The sequence below is a fragment of the Myxocyprinus asiaticus genome, chromosome 9 (genome assembly GCF_019703515.2).
Source record: "Myxocyprinus asiaticus isolate MX2 ecotype Aquarium Trade chromosome 9, UBuf_Myxa_2, whole genome shotgun sequence".
NCBI lineage: Eukaryota > Metazoa > Chordata > Actinopteri > Cypriniformes > Catostomidae > Myxocyprinus > Myxocyprinus asiaticus.
Genome location: NC_059352.1, coordinates 4,682,149 through 4,699,365, shown reverse-complemented (window position 1 = coordinate 4,699,365; position 17,217 = coordinate 4,682,149). Strand labels below are relative to the sequence as shown.

At 34.9% G+C, this 17,217-nt stretch overlaps 1 protein-coding gene across 1 annotated transcript; it reads right to left on the bottom strand.

Annotated features, from left to right (window-relative positions):
- Positions 1-634: 634 nt before the first annotated feature.
- hyal2a (hyaluronidase 2a) lies at positions 635-10,374 on the bottom strand. Its single transcript, XM_051707098.1, has 4 exons — positions 10,112-10,374; positions 6,292-7,254; positions 3,158-3,247; positions 635-2,321 (listed from the first exon to the last, which is right to left on the bottom strand). Exons 2-4 carry the CDS (start codon positions 7,234-7,236, stop codon positions 1,932-1,934), a joined length of 1,425 nt encoding a protein of 474 aa, XP_051563058.1. The 5' UTR covers positions 7,237-7,254; positions 10,112-10,374; the 3' UTR covers positions 635-1,931.
- Between the last annotated feature and the right edge of the window lie 6,843 nt (positions 10,375-17,217).

The following is a 17,217-nucleotide window of genomic DNA, read 5'->3' as shown; positions in this document are numbered from 1 at the left end:
TTAAGACAGATCTGAAGTATTTGTTTGAAACCACAACATAAAATCGCTGCTAGAGGAAACATTTGTGTAATTGGGCTTTTAACTCGAAACCTTAGTTACTAACATACAGCCCTTGTGACATGCGAGACAACTAGCCCCAGTTTGTCTATTGAATACAGAGCTGTTGTAATTTTGAAAGCACTTACTGTATGTTGATATTCAGAAGAGAAACATTCTCATACATTTAAAGAGTTTAAATTAAAAAATAATTTCTGTGGGTAATGCCACACACAGTATAGACTGCAGCTGTCTGAATAAGAACCAAAAAATGTTTATAAAACTAGAGTCATTACAGATAAGCAAATACACAATACTTCATACTGTGTCACTGGCTAAACTCCAGTTTTCCTCCAATAAGTGAACGTTCACAGTTAAAGGCAACAAATATAACTTCTCGGTTTGTAAACCCTGTAATTTGGGCTGGTTCCTGCACTGTAGTAGATCCATGAGTTAGTCTGATACATGTTCATGTTATCCCCCTTTCATTAGTTCTTCTTTTCTCAAACAGAGTTCCATAAGCTGGGAAACAATGAATGGTGTATTGTGAACAAGACAATTTTTGAGTTAGCAGACAAAATTACACAACAAATATTGGACAACTTTAATTGTGAAAAGAAATGAATGCACTTCAAAATTCATACACATAATTTTAAAAAGCATAGCACTTTTTTATTAAAAGTGATAACATACAGGAAACTGCTGAAATAATTCCAATGTGTATCACAATTCAGACAAAAGTTCATTATATTGTCACAAAAGTGTTAACACCTGAAACTATAACAGTAAATAGTACTCTCACAGTCCAGTGCTTAAGTGTGGCTCACGTGTGAACATGAGTGCCGTAACAAAAAATCTAAATACTATCAACTATCATTTAGTCCTAAATTTCTTTATGAGAGTGACTTTCCTGTTGCGCAACATGCTTAAATGGCTCAAATAGTCAGAGTGGAGAAATATGTGTGACAACAAACAAAAGTGCTTATTTAAACTTAGAGATATCTGAGTTTCCTATTTTTATCCTATGCAATTTCAATTTCAAGCTCACTCACGTGATTTCAACTTTGTGAAAGTCTTCTTACAAACAGCATTTGAAGCTTACTGACCATTTCGTAAGTTAAAAAAAAACTAATGTTAAAGTGTCTGTGGCGGTGTGCATTTGAATGTGTGCGTGTGTGTCCATTTAAAGGAACAGTTTACCCAAAAAAAATTAATATTCTGTCATCATTTACTCACCCTCATGTCATTCCAAAACTGTATGACTTTATTTCTTTTAATGGAACACAAAAGAAGTTTTGAAGAATGCTCAAGCTGCTCTTTTTCATACAGTGAAAACATATTGTGACCATTCAAACTTGATATTTCATGTTAGTTTATGAAACACTGATGCCAGTTTCACCTGGCGTGATGCGTATTAACACGGCAAGATTGACAATACACGAGGTTAAATTAGTATTTATTAATGAAATACTAAAAATTGAATTGTAAATTTTACTATAAAAATTCCAATAAAAATAAAATAAATTATCATTATACATTATTAGACTTAAATTATTTATTAATAATTTATTTAATAAATAAATTCTGACACAAAGCGTTCATATGGCTTCAGAAGACTAGGAATATAGCGCACAAGTCAAATGGACTACTTTTTCATTATTTTATTGTGCTATTTTTTATTTATTTTTTTATTTTTTTAAGAGCCTTGGTTAAAATATGCTTACATTGCATAGAAAAGAGCAGCTCGAAGATAAAATCTTATTTTGAGTTCCGTAGTAGAAAAAAATAAAATTATACAGGTTTGGAATGACAAGAGGGTGAGTAAATGATGACAGAATTTACATTTTCAGTGAACTATCCCTATTTATAAATATAACCAAATTAATATAAACTACTCAGGCCAATAAATTAAGCAGAAATAGGGTGAGAATATAAAGCCACAGTGCTTTAAGTGCATGTGCCGCTCCTTTCTGGTGAAGAGGGTCTTCAAGACTGCATCTCTCGCCCTTATACCCGCTAAAACACTGACACTGAAAGTCCTCGCTCATTTGTCTCTGTTTTTCTGCGCTCTGTTCTCCTTCCACACGCAGTCCGCTCCCCTGACCCACTATAGTGTGCATCTGCGGGTCTAGGTGGAGATATGTGTCTGTGTCCGGGTATCTGCGCAGACATCGACCGTGGGAACTGCACAGGAAGCGACTGCACTGCTCGGCTGCCGTGGAGACGTTGACGAGGTACCGACCCAGAGGACCCCGCAAGTACTGGTTCAGACTGAAACAGCTCACCTTAAGGGTGAAAAATATAAAGAGAGGAAGATATTGTCATGTAAAGACACAAATTTTACATCTATTCAAAAAAATGCGAGTGGTGCTTGCCCATGCAAAAATCACCGCCACAGTTTATTCAGCCTCATGCCATCCCAGATGTGTATGACTTTTTGTTTTGTGGAACATAAAGATTTTTAGAAGAATATCTCAGTTCTGTAGGTCCATACAATGCAAGTGAATGGGGTCCAAAACTTTGAAGCTCAAAAAGCATATAAAGGCAGCATAAGAGTAATCTCCAGTGGTTTAATCCATCTCTTCAGAAGTGATATGATAGGTGTGGGTGAGAAACAGATTAATATTCAAGTAACTTTTTACGATAAATCTCCACTTTCAAACAGCCCTCTTAAGTGCTCTTCTCTCCAAAGAGTTGTTGTTCTTTTGTTTTTGGCAATTAACATTCTTTGTGCATATCGCCACCTACTGGGCAGAGAGGAGAATTTATAGTAAAAAATAACATAAATATTGATCTGTTTCTCACCCACACCTATTATATCGCTTCTGAAGACATGGATTAAACCACTGGAGTCATATGGATTACTTTTATGCTGCCTTTGTGTCTTTTTTGGAGCTTCAAAGTTTTGTACTTGCATTGTATGGACCTACAGAGCTGAGATATTCTTCTAAAAATCTTTGTTTATGTTCCACATGAGAAAGAAAATAATTAAATGGGATGGCATGAGGGTGAGAAAATGATGAGAGAATTTTTATTTTTGGCTGTACTATTCCTTTAAATTCCTATCTCTAAGTATGAGCAATAGTCATGATCAAAATAAGACATGAATGTGATTACTCACATTGCTACTGGCATAACTGGCATCACCCCAGAGTATAATACCAGCTGCACCCAGGGCCACACTTTCTCCAATGGTGGAAACCAAATCAGTCTGCAAAAACACAACTAAGAAAATTAATGATTGTTTCATGGCATATTTCAAACAAAGAAAAGTTGTTTTAGCTGATTTTGTTGGCGGTGCTTTTCTTAAATAGCAAATAGCATTTAGTTTACATCACTACATGAGGCACCATCAGTGGTATTAGGGGGAGGACCATTCTCATTCTTTAAAGCATTTTATTTGACAGAAATGTGGATATACCCGTTAGTGCAAGATGAGTCATCAATATTTTTGGTCCATTTTCCCAGAACAGAAAGACTGCAAATTTTGGATGCATATTATGCTGTATATGTAACAGTTACTTTTGTCAACTTTTTAATATATACATGGCCTCCAAGCTAACAGGCATGTACTAAAAGCCACAAAACTTTTAAAGATTTTGATTGCATGGGGTCTTTAAACAGTGGAAATAAACAAGGAAATGGTGTGTTGGGTGGTGGAACTAAAATGTGACCAGCTCCCTTCCTGTTCTTCTCGCACGCGTGCACACACACACACACACACACAACTCCTACATTATATTACATTCTTGTTTTAATGCAAACTTCAGTACACTGCTTCATACTCAATGTATATGAAAACATAATTAACATAATTTTAAGGATTTCTGCATAGTTTTAAGATCCATTAATATTTTTAGTGACTAGATATTTATACTGGTTTCAAGTCATTTTTGATAACCCCATTTGTAGATTTTTCTTTGCTTGATTATAAGAGATAGTTGCTATGTTTGAGTGTGTTTGCTTGTTTCAAGAGGGGCAATAAAACAAAAAATTTGATCCATTTGTACAAATTTTCTGAATCAAGCATATTTTGTTCTCAATACGAGATTTTGGTCTTGATGTACAGTACACCTATCAATAATGATGTTAAAACAATTTACTAAAGTTGAAACCACTCAAAAACACTTTTTTATTCATTTTTATTATTTATACATTATTTTAATGACTTATGGAAAATTAGCTTATCAAGAAATTATCTTACCAGAATGTTTAGATATTTTTACAGGAAACAATGGATTTCTACATTGTCTAAAGATAATTTTAGTGGTTCTTGCCCATGCAAAACTCGCCACTATTGATGCTAATGTGTTGCTATATACCTCAGGTCCCTCCTTCAATGCAAGTCTATGGAATTTGTTTACGTTTGATCACAAAAGTAATAGGACACCTCCCTTCAACCAGCCGCATGGCTTGAAGTATCATTCATGTGCGTAGCACAAATGGTGCAGGATGAGTTACACATCGAGGTTTTAAACCGGTCCTGGTTTACACATACCGCAAAGCTATCACGTTCCAGCCGGCTCCCGTTACACAAGCACCACTAACAAAACAAAGCTACTGATCAAAATTGGACGTTTCAACTTTACACACACAATAGAGCAACTATTTGTAGACCCTCAGATAACATCTTTCTAGGAGGTGAACAAACAGACCGAAGAGTCACTGGCCATTCTAAGTGGAATATTTTGTCCCGTAAGGTCAACCTTCATTTCCGTACAAGGTTAGCTGCAGATCATCTGGAGTGATTTACATAAATGTAATTGACCCGTTGCTAAGCCCCATCTTAAAAAACTTTACTAACCAATCCTACCTTAGCAAGCTGTTGCCATCTGCAATAATACTGTCAAACAAGATTTGCTCTTTTCTAATGCAAGTCTAATGAAGTCTTATGTGCAGATGGTTGTAAACTGTTTACACAGTTTTAAAGTTTTAAATGGTTCCCGAAGTAAAAATCCCATTCATTTACTCAAGTAAGATTTTTAATAATAACATATAAACCTTTCAAGGCCTACCATGAGCTCTGAGATTGTTGAGCAGCGACGAGTCATTATAATTTACACTTCAATTTTTTTAATAGCTGAAGAACTACACCACCCATAATTCTGGAGAGGGATCCACCAATCAGAGAAGTTACTATTACCATGGAAACATAAAGAGCTCAGTAGCGACCGCTCATTCTCATGAAGCATTGTGAAAGATGATCAAATGGCTGAAATATTTGTATGCAGTACTGTGCAAAAGTTTTAGGCACTTGTGAAAAATGTTGCATAGTGAGGATGTCTTCAAAAATAAATTGTTTTCTTTTATCAATTAATGTCATACAAAGTCCAGTAAACAGAAAAAAGCTAAATCAATATTAAGTGTGACCACCTTTGCCTTCAAAACAGCACCAATTCTCCTAGGTACACCTGGACAGTTTCTCTTGGTTGTTGGCAGATTGGATGTTCCAAGCTTCTTGGAGAATTCGCCACAGTTCTTTTTTCTATTTCAGCTGCCTCAATTGCTTCTGTCTCTTTATGTAATCTCAGACTGACTCGATGTTCAGTGGGGGATTTGTGGGAGCCATGACATCTGTTGCAGGGCTCCCTGTTCTTCTATTCTAATAATTTCTATTTGCAAAATTAACGTTTGGGAGTCTAAAATGTATTTTTCCTACTGACACACTAAAGTTGAAGATATAAATAACCATCTTAAGACAAATGTTTTTGTGAAACATCTTAAGTACCTAAAACTTTTGCACAGTACTCTGTATCTGAATAATTAGCAATAAAAATAAAATATATATCATTTTAAACGTATAAATAAATCTTTAGTTGTTTTATTGTGCCATTATATTTGATTCAGTAACATAATTTGCAATGCTTCATGGGATACTCTAAGTACAGTCTTGCACCTTTGACTTTTTTTTAAATAAATTTTTATATAGGCTACTTTTTTGTTTCAAGTTAAGCTCAATCAACAGCATTTGTGGCATAATGTTGATTACCACAAAAATAACTTCGACTTGTACCTCCTTTTCTTAAAAAAATCAAATAAAATATGTTACAGTGAGGCACTTACAATGGAAGTGAATTGGGCCAATTTTTGGAGGGTTTAAAGAGAATTTTGGAGCTTATAATTCTACAAAAGCACTTATTCTGTTTTTGTGGTAATCATCATTATGCCACAAATGCTGTCGATTGAGCTTAACTTGTATTGAACCCGGAATATTCCTTTAAATGTGGATCTTCATCCAATATGGATGAAACTCACTTCAGTCAGCAATTCCAGTTCATTAGCATAAGTGGGACGGGTATAGACAAAAACAGGGCGTGCCAGTCCCTCTCCAACCGATGCCAATCTCATTCCCTCCTTCACCCTGTTTCGGACAAACTGGCGACCAGAGGATGTCGAACGCAACACGGAGCCCATATATATTGAAGGAAAAAGGGCTGTGCTTTCAGTCCAAAGCCATTTAAGATGGTCGTTCCTGGCTACCTCGACATCCGGGCAACGGCCCGTGTAGTTCTCCAAGCTGTTGCGGTAATCATGGTTATAGCAGTCAGGAAAGAGGTAGAAGCCCCAAAGCTGGTTGGGACGCAAGCTTTTGGCCAGACGTAATGTCTCTAGCATGAATTTGCGGCTAGAGATCTCAAATTCCTGTTGGGATACTTTCTTTATCTGTTCAGAAGTCCAGTTTGGGTTTTTTTGGGTCACTAAAAGCCGCGACTGTCTCCTGTAAACATCTTTGGTGTCCCAGTTTCGTATCCATAGTGGGCGCCATTCTTCCCAGTCTATAACGGCTAAACCTTGTGCAGATGGGTCACGAATGTATTTCTCGATCCCCTCTGGCATCTTCTCCTGGTGGTGTGTGATGCTGGCGGTTTGTGGAAGTCCACCATTAATGGCCGTACCATCTGCCTCAAAGTATGGATACCGACCCAGGCGGTCTTTGTAAAATATTGTGAGGTTCTGTTTGGTAAAACCCTCATTAGGTGAGGCTACAATCTGAAACTGATTGAGCTCGAAATGGACATTGTGGCGAGGTCTGCAGTCTTCTGTCGGGGCGTTCCAGATGAGAACCAGAGGCTTGTGAGGGTAAAGAGGCCATATGGTGGGCTTCAAATCTTGAGCATGAGTAAAGTGATTGAGAATCAGTGGAACCAACAAACAGGTTCTCCAAATAGGTGGGAACCAGTAAGCCATGACTTTTGCCATTCACAACAAGGACACTCCCTGCAAAAATAAAAAGATACATTAAAGCAATAAAACAATCCATTGATTAATGATCATGACTTTGAATCATTAAAGTTTCTTTCTGATTTCAATATTCATTCAAAAAGGAAAAAAGAAGGCTTTGTTTGGAATCTTTCATGTGGGACATCATCATACTCACTGTGCTGGAAACTTTTGGTGTTAAGACCCTTTTACACGAATTACCAACAAATGGCCCATTCACACCAAAAGCAATGTGAATACTCACCGAAAGCATATTTACACCTTTACTCTGGTGCAGTAAATAGCGCAAAAATAATCCATTGTTTCAATTCAAAATCATTGCGCCGACAAAAAATGTGCGTTCGGTGTGAAAGGATCAACCCGATCTCACAAGAATGTCACAATAATACGAGGTGGCGAATTGGTACCAATTCGTACTACTACATTCGTACGAGAACGTACAACTTTCAACCAATCACCTACGCTTCACGAACACGCGTTTGGAACCTGGAAGTGTTGCTTTCTTCCGTATTACAAATCAGGCCTTAAACAGTTAATATCATGGTTATGTTTACGCTCTAGGGTAAGGTATAGGTGTTACACTTTATAGTTAGGTTTATGGATGGGGTTTGGGTTCGGGTTAAAGTTCTGAAAACACACATTTTGATTAACATAGAACAAACGCCACATCGGGAACTAAAAAGACACAAAGCCTCTCTCATTGGTTGGTGTATAACTCGCATTATTTCATACGAATGAATTCACCACAACGTACTATTGTGATGAAATCTTGTGAGATCGGGTTGGTTATTTTTCGGCAGAGTAGGCGCAATGAAGATTATGAATTGAAACAATGGATTCTTATTGCGATATTTACTGCACCAGAGTAAATTGATCATCGATCTGCGGCACAATATTGTAAAGGTGAGTATTCACATTACTTTTGGTGTGAATGGGCCTTTTGTTGGTAATTTGTCTCGATTTTTCACATCACATCTGGTGTAAAAGTGCCTTAACACCAAAAGTTTTCAACACAGTGAGCACGATGATGTCCCACATGAAAGATTCCCAACAAAGTCTTCTTGTTTCTCATTTGAATGAACATTGAAATCAGAAAGAAACATTAAGAAACTGAGACTATGTTGGAAAGGGCCTTTACATTATCTTTGTGGTGAAGTAGGGGACACTAGGGGCATTTGTAACAACCGTAACACACTACATTTCTTCAATCACAAATAATCTAGAGTGCCAACATTCAACATATGCAATTACATTCTTTCTCTGCCTGAAATTAAAGTGTCATTTTCAATAACAATTTTTTTTTTTAGTAATGAGCCATTTTTTGATGTAAAGTATTTTTCTTTTACTGTCTCCAATGCCTTTACATCTAAATGTATATATATTTTATCTCCAGGTATACAAAACAAATATTTTATGTCTTCCGAATCTATAAAAGATGAGATGAACATTATTTCATGAAAGTATGACTCATCAGCTAATCAGTATATTTAAGTAAAACAGACGTCTGGTGTCATTTCACATATCATAATGTGTGTACCATGATTCTCATGAAACCTGTCAAGAAAACATCCTAGTCCTATTTTTATAGAAAATGATTTTTCTTTACATTGTGACACTATTTTCATGACAGTTATGCACATTTTACCCACCAGTTCTCATTAGAAAAAGATGGTCAGTATGATAATTTCATTACCACAATGTTAAAAAGTGATATACTATTTAAAATGTGAAGTATCATAGTAGTTTCCCAGTTTATTTTTTGCAATTTTTTTGTTTGTTGAAAAAATCATTATACAACAGCATTTTATTACTGTAATAAAGAAAAAAATAATGCGTTATGGTAATGAGATTCATTGAAAATGTCCAGATGTGTTCAAGTAATGAAAATTTAGGGGGGAAAATGTGCTTAAGTGTCCTGAAAATTGCAGTGAAACACTGCAAAAAATCTTAATGGTCCTAAATGTAGGCTTCATTTTTTTATTTCATAATTTCTTTGTACTGATTTGGGATTAAATATGACCAGGACACCTTCTTGACAGGTTTTGTGAGAATTAACCTACTAAATTCAGTAATATTAATATGTAGTAAATCAATGATATTATTACTTTAATGTCTGCTCTTATTTGAGATACAGTGAGTTCATTGACTTTTTTCCCCCCAAGCTTTACTTTCTCAATCTAGATAATTGTAATATTAGTGTATATACACATATATTTCTTATACCAAAAGATGGCAAGTAGATTTGTATAGTTTTTGAGTTATGGAGGAACATGTAAAACAATGGTTGTCCAACATAGAGCTACTAAGTGATGCAATGCTATTTCAAGAAACACTATTACACAATAATACACTCAATTTTAATTTGAGGGACTCACAGAAAAGAAAAATCAAGATTAAGATCTCTTTAATATCTCAATTGTTTCTTTTAGACAGCAGTAAGACTGAATGCAGATCTAATGAAGACTTTTGCTTTCTTAAGTATTTGGTTTCTGTACAGCAGGGGCTTCTTTATATGTGTTGTGATTGACAGAACCAGATGAACAAACTCCTCCTGAACTTTAGTTTTAAACTCCATTCAAACTTCAGAGATCTCACAGGCTACTTACACTTCTTCCAAGATCCAAGAGCTATGCTATGCTATCCACATTCATTTCATATAGTTCTATCTTTGTACTGAATTTTGTCTTTAGGTACGAAGTTTATATATATATAATTTATATACTTTACAGCGTAAAATGCGTCTAAAACACAGCATCAGTCTATTCACATGGCAACGATAGAGCAACAACCATGAAAACTAAAAAAGGTATTTTTAGAAATAGTTTTTATTGAAAAAACTGTAAGCATAACTCACCTCTTAATAACAAAATTAATAAATAAAGTCATTCCCAGATAAATAAATCCATCCTGTGCTTTGAATCCATGTTGTTACATGCACGTCGCTTGATACCCCACACAGAGATATTATTCCCCCCGGAATATTCCTCTTTTGAAAAGTTGTAAGAACAGTTGAGACTAATATCACGCTTTCACGTTTCTTCTAAAGATAATACTGTAACATTCTTCATCTACAACGCTTTCATCTTTGCGGCAGCGAAACAACTTCAAAGTGCCGCGTTCACGTTTCATTGATTCTGTACAGAGGGCGTGACTTAAATACCCCAGCCGACTGTGGGCGTGATTTTCTTTATGCAAATTAGTACGTGTAATTAATTATGCGCTCTTACGCTAAAAATAAAAGTATCATTATATTACCATGATGTTTTTAGACAATTTTGGTCATTTTGATTTTGGTGATAGTTTCTGGAGTATCATGTAAATACAATTGTATTTGAATATGGTAATCATTCAGTACTATGATGTCATGTTCCATGGTATTACCATCCAATACCATCACTGTATCATCATGGTACTGACACTTTTTAGTAAAGATATCTTATTAAATACATATTTGCATTTTTTTTGGAAAATGTCGCACAGGTCATGAACAGTTGTTCATCATAATGTGCAAACAATTGAAAAAAGTACTGTGGTGTTACCATGGTAAAGACTAGTGATATTATTAAATAGTAAATCCATAGTTCTTTTATTGAAGGAAAAAAAATACCTAACCCTAACACTTTAATATACTATATACATGGTACTCCAAGGTACTTCAAAGAATACCATGGTATTACCATGGTCACATGCTAAAACATATGAAATAAAAAAACATTAACTCATAGCAACATCATGGTACCTTTTATTAAGTGAAGCTTTGTATAGTTTGAAAAAGCAGGTACTTCTATTCCAATATTCAGCACATATTTATTTAAAACAACAACATCAACATTTTATGATAATATTTTAATGCTTGTTAGTGTTAGGTATAAATTTAAAATACATTTCAAAATGTAAAATACAACTAAAAAATAAATTCTATATATATATATACAGTACTGTGCAAAAGTTTTAGGCACTTGTGAAAAATGTTGCATAGTGAGGATGTCTTCAAAAATAAATAGTTTTCATTTATCACTTAATGTCACACAAAGTCCAGTAAACAGAAAAAGAGCTAAATCAATATTTGGTGTGACCACCTTTGCCTTTAAAACAGCACCAATTCTCCTACTTACACCTGGACACAGTTTCTCTTGGTTGTTGGCAGATAGGATGTTCCAAGCTTCTTGGAGAATTCACCACAGTTCTTCTTTCTATTTCGGCTGTCTCAATTGCTTCTGTCTCTTTATGTAATCTCAGACTGACTCGATGTTCAGTGGGGGAATTTGTGGGGGCCATGACATCTGTTGCAGGGCTCCCTGTTCTTCTATTCTAATCTTTTCTATTTGCAAAAGTAATGTTTGGGAGTCTAACATTTATATTTCCTATTGACACACTAAAGCTGAAGATATAAATAACCATCTTAAGACAAATGCTTTTGTGAAAAATCTAATGTGCCTAAAACTTTTGCACAGTACTCTATACATACATACATTTGTTTATGTATCTTGTTAGGGCCCCATACCTTCATATATTATATTTTATTTTGTTTATTTATTTTTTTTTACCAATTTTCAAACATAAGGCAAGTGATTGATTTGAAGCTTTCCACTTATATTTGAATTACTCATCCATCACAGAAGTCTAATATGAATGTAAAGTTATACATTTTCACTTTCAGCTTTTAATAATTTATGATCTTAGATCTTGTTTCAAGTCTGAGATATTTTTTAAAACTGGGTTAATAACAACAGTGTGGATCACTTAATGCATAGAAATAAACATTTTGAAGATACATGTGATAGATATGATATCAGTGGCCTGCTTTCAATCGGTTCCTTTTAAACTATGACCCGTAAGATCCTGTTCCGCCGTATCTCCATATTCTGCTGACTCAAGTGTCACCTCTGTCAGTGCATGTGTGTGTTCATGAAAGAGAGGACTCCTTCCTTCCTCCGGTCTGTTCCTGCTCTCCCCGTTCTTGGTGTTTTACATCACCCTTTCTTCCAGCTAGGTAGTACCAGGAAGTTCTAACAATGTGAAAGGAACTAGACACACACACACCCTTTACCGCCCGCCACCCAAAAATGGCAAAATCACATCCTGAAGCACTACGAGATATCAGAGGCAGCAGTTCTCCTGCATTGTCTCAAAATCTATTCTCCTGTATGACACTCACATTGTGACTCTTAGGCTTGTGACTATGCTCAAAGGTCACTGAGCACCTTTATCATAGTGCAGAGAGAAAGGTTTGTGTGTTGTGAGGTTAAAAAAAAACAAAAAAAAAAAACACACATTTCAGAAAGATCTTTATATGAAAGCAAATGTTTACTTGCAATGATTTTCACACCCTGTCCTTAAAGGGATAGTTCACCTTTAAAAAAAATGACAATTATGTCATTATATACTCACCCTCATGTCATTTCAAACACATTTGCTGTTTTTTTTGTTTGTTTGTTTGTTTGTTTGTTTGTTTCCTGTGGATAACAAAATGAGACATTTTAAAGAATTGTTATGCAACTCTTTTCCATACAACATACTTCAGTGACCATGTATTTCAAGCTCCAAAAATTACAGAAAAGTACCATAAAATTATCGAATGACTTGTTCATATGATTTGCACGCTATATAAAGACAGAAACATACTCTATGCAAGTACACAAATGCTGACCCCTCTATCTACGCAAGCTCGATTTTGTGAGTTGTTGCATTCCAAAATGTGTCAGACCGCAATTTATAACACAACGCAAATACGCGTTGCATTCTCAACATTGCCACAAGGGGTGCTATAGCGAAATTAGTGTGAACTATCCACTTCGACAGTGAGTTTTCTCTTTCAGGTTAACTACTGTCATGGCAGAACAACAGTTTGAAGAGAATATTGCTGAGCAAGTAAGGTAAAGCCAATATATTTATAGCAATTTACCTGATAATAACACATTCATTTTAATGGCACAAACTTTAAGTAACTCTATTGCCCCCTTGCGGACTGAGGTTTGTTACCGCCACAATAACTCTTGTTAAAGGGACAGTTCACCCAAAAATGAAAATGTTCTCATTATTTACTCATCCTCATGCCATCCCAGATGTGTATGACTGTTTTTCTTCAGCAGAACTCAATCAAAGATTTTTAGAAGAATATTTCAGTTCTGTAGGTCCATACAATGCAAACAAATGGTTATCAGACCTTTGTAGCTCCAAAAATCACATAAAGGAAACATAAAAGTAATCCATATGACTCCAGTGATAAAATCCATATCTTCAAAAGTGATATGATAAGGGTGGGTGAGAAACAGAAAAAAATTAAAGTCCCTTTTTTACCCTAAATCTCCACTTTCATTTTCAGATGTGAAAGTGAAACTAAACAGGCACCACATGTGGTTTTCAGATGTAAAAGTGAAAGTGAAAATAGAGATTTATGGTAAAAAAGGACTTACATTTTGATCTGTTTCATACCCACACCTATCATATCAGTTTCGAAAACATGAATTAAACCACTGGACTCTATGGATTACTTTTATGTTTCCTTTATGTGATTTTTGGAGCTACAAAGGTCTGATAACCATTCACTTGCATTGTATGGACCTACAGAGCTGAGATATTCTTCTTATTTGTGTTCTGCTGAAAAAAGAAGGTCATACACATCAGGGAAGGCATGAGGGTGAGTAAATGATGAGAGAATTTTCATTTTTGGGTGAACTATCCCTTTAAGCATCTTCATACATGCATGAGTTAGCCAAGTATTCGCATCAGAGTATGTGTACTTGCGTAAAAAATATGTTTCTGGCCTGATCTAAAACCTTATTTGCGTTCGCATTAAGATTAAATGGAAGATTTGATACCAAACGGTATTGGTTCTTGTGTGTGTCGTAGCTGAACGTGTGGAATGGAGAATGGACTTTCAGAGCTATGCCTCAAATTTCAATCTGTTGCTCACAAGTTGTATGGCTTCTGAAGACTTGGAAAAAATATTAAAATATTCGAAACAACATAAGAGTGAGTTTATGACAGAATTTATATTTTTGGGTGACTATCCCTTTAACAATATCTAAGCACATACAGAACAGCCCCTGAGGGATACTGTAACCTTCAACGTGTCTCATCACGATTTCACCGTACTCCCTCCAGCAGCTTAGTCTCTTTCAGCCTTATCAGTGTTAGTGATTGTGCACAGACATGGCATCCTGTCGGAGCTTCCTGTATTTCACTCACATGGGTGGGACAAACATTCCCAGTGTGAAGTCATTTACATCAAGTTAGGCATCTGTTTCTAATAAAATGTACCTTTGAGGGCCTGGCTGGCTCCGATAATGCGTCTATCACCATGTTGATGAAGCAGAAGTCTCTGAATGGGAGTGAAAGCCTCCCAGTGGTGAATTTCAAAGCAGGGAGGACACATTACAAAGAGTTTAACCTCTGACATTTAACCATCTACCACAAAAAAATTCCTGATGCCAGGCAAAGTACAGAATAGACAGCCAAAATAAACTATTTATAGGAAAGGAAACTGCACACTACCTAAACCAAGATAAAGAAATATCCAAAACATTTTTAATATTAAATATACAGTATATTATATAACGAATACATAAAACATATATATATATATATATATATATATATATATATATATATATATATATATATATATATACACTAATATATGTACTGTATATAATATAATTATATAAACATAATATACTATTTTAAACATTCATATACAATAATAGTATTATAAATAGCTACAATCAACTAGAACAACATAGAAAAAATTTGTCATGGTTGCCTGTGCAAAATTCCTCACCACAATGCTAGGGTGCTCAAGATGGTTGTCCAGGTATTGCATTGTGGTTGCTATGGTGTTATGGGTGTTTGACTGGGCATTGCTATGTGGTTGCAAGGGTGTTCTGAGCAGGGATGGGCGATCACAAACTAAAAAAAAAAAAAAAAAAAAAAAAAAAAGTTTAATTTACCCCTAAACTTTGAAAGCTTAGAATCTGAATTTTTCATAGATAACCATCACGTCTGCATTTATGTTACTTAAAATAACAAAATAAGGCCTCAAAACATTTATGTTAAAAATTAGCACCCCCTAGAGGTAATGGGGTAGAAATATTTATATGAAAATAAAAGTCTTTCACATAGCACCTAAATGGACAATAATATATCAATGCGAACAGTTCGAAAGATTTTCAAAAGAATCACAAAGTGAAATATGATTTCTTTAAATCATCAAATACAAATGTTTCTTTTATGCTGCGATAACTTCTGCTGTAAGTCCCAAGTAGCCAAGAACTTTATATCTGCTTTTACCTTAGAGAGTTTTCTAAACAATGAGCTTTTTCACTTGTCTGTGTGCTTGCTTGCCTGAATAGTCCAGTGTTATATCTTAGATGTCCAAATCAAAATATGCCATCCAGAAAGAAAAGCATGCAAAACAAATCATGTTTTCGACTATTGATGATAAAATGTTATATATCATCGCAAAGGGTAGGATCTCCGCTTTCTAATGACACCTAGATTGAGCTTCTAGTCCACTCAGAGGCCAAGATATTCAATCAAACAACATGGGTGGTGCATGAACTGAAAATTACACTGAATGTCTATGGATGCTAAAATGCGTTAGAGCGCCACCTACATTTTAAATCTGTATATTGTGATGGAATGTGATAGAGAAAAAATTTTTTTCTAGTGCTAGCTTCCATCTAGTGGAATAAAATGAGGCTTTTCAAAGTGAACAGAACCAGAATTACATGTTTACAAAGTAAGGACAACAACAAAAAAACTTTCTGTTTATCATAAGATTCTAAACAAATACAATATTATTTATGAATAATTTGATTTTTTATTTATTTTTTTATTTGGGGGGTTCTCTGAAAAATTAGACCACTTTTTTGCAATTAGTCCACAGTATGTGTGAATGGTGAGCTTTTAAATTTGAGTGTGAAAAATTGTGGGCGGCAGCCCGAAAATGCACCCTAGTATAAGGGGTTATTTAAAATGAACTAAAGCAACACAATTCTAGAAAATGTTGTCCACAACTTGATTTGATTGCATTCTATCCATTTAAATTTGTAAAATTGAAGTTTACTTAATCCATTTGAGTTGGGACTACATTAATATTTTTTGTGGTGTAGCACTGATGAAACTGGGCAGGGGATTTCCATTTACCAGCATGCTCTGCGTGAGACTCGATAGGGAAAGTAAATGTTAAAATTGTGTGTTTTTATGCAAGCTGAATATAAAGGGGGATGCTTGTTAGTGTATAATGTTTTGTAATGTTGAGATTTAGAAGAGTTTCCGTTATGTTGGAGTTTTGGGGGTTACTATTATGGTGAAGAGTGAAGCTTGAGCTAACGACGAGGACAGGTAGATGTCACACATGATATTGACTGCAATTGTTGCGCTAACCATAGCATAGTTACTAAACTACACTCTGTAGTGCTTCCAACCAGCATGTATTTAGCATGCTAACATTCACTTTTACTAGTTAGTACATGAAGATATAAAAACAATTTATTTGAGTATCATTGATATGTCTGAATTTTTTGGGTTTACTCAATTCAACTAAGTTCACAAAGTGGTACACAAAGTGTTTGTGTTGAGATTACATTATCATTTTAAATTAAGAAAACACATTTCAAACACATGGAACCACTGTCCACGACTGAATCCAGTTCAGACAGAGAGATGATTTTTTTTATTTAGTTTAGGGAGTTTACAGTTCCATTAACAACTCTTTTAGTACTTTTTGATTATTTGGAAATAGCAAACACATTTCTTTTTGCATTTATTACCCTCAGCAGCCTGTTGCCAAATTATTTAATTTCAGATTTCAACAGAGCACATTTAACACATCAGATTAAAAAAAATAAAAAAAATAAATAATAATAAATCTTGTAAAAATGAGCCATAAATGCAATCCAATAATTGATCCTAACTAGGCTGTATATTAAATAAAAATTCAAAACAAACAAAAAA

Coding starts and splice junctions, on each gene's coding strand:
- hyal2a (XM_051707098.1), bottom strand. CDS start 7,236: ATGGCAAAAGTCATGGCTTACTGGTTCCCACCTATTTGGAGAACCTGT. Junction 3,248..6,291: donor AACTGGAATTGCTGACTGAA/GTGAGTTTCATC, acceptor GTGTTTTTGCAG/ACTGATTTGGTTTCCACCAT. Junction 2,322..3,157: donor CCAGTTATGCCAGTAGCAAT/GTGAGTAATCAC, acceptor TTCACCCTTAAG/GTGAGCTGTTTCAGTCTGAA.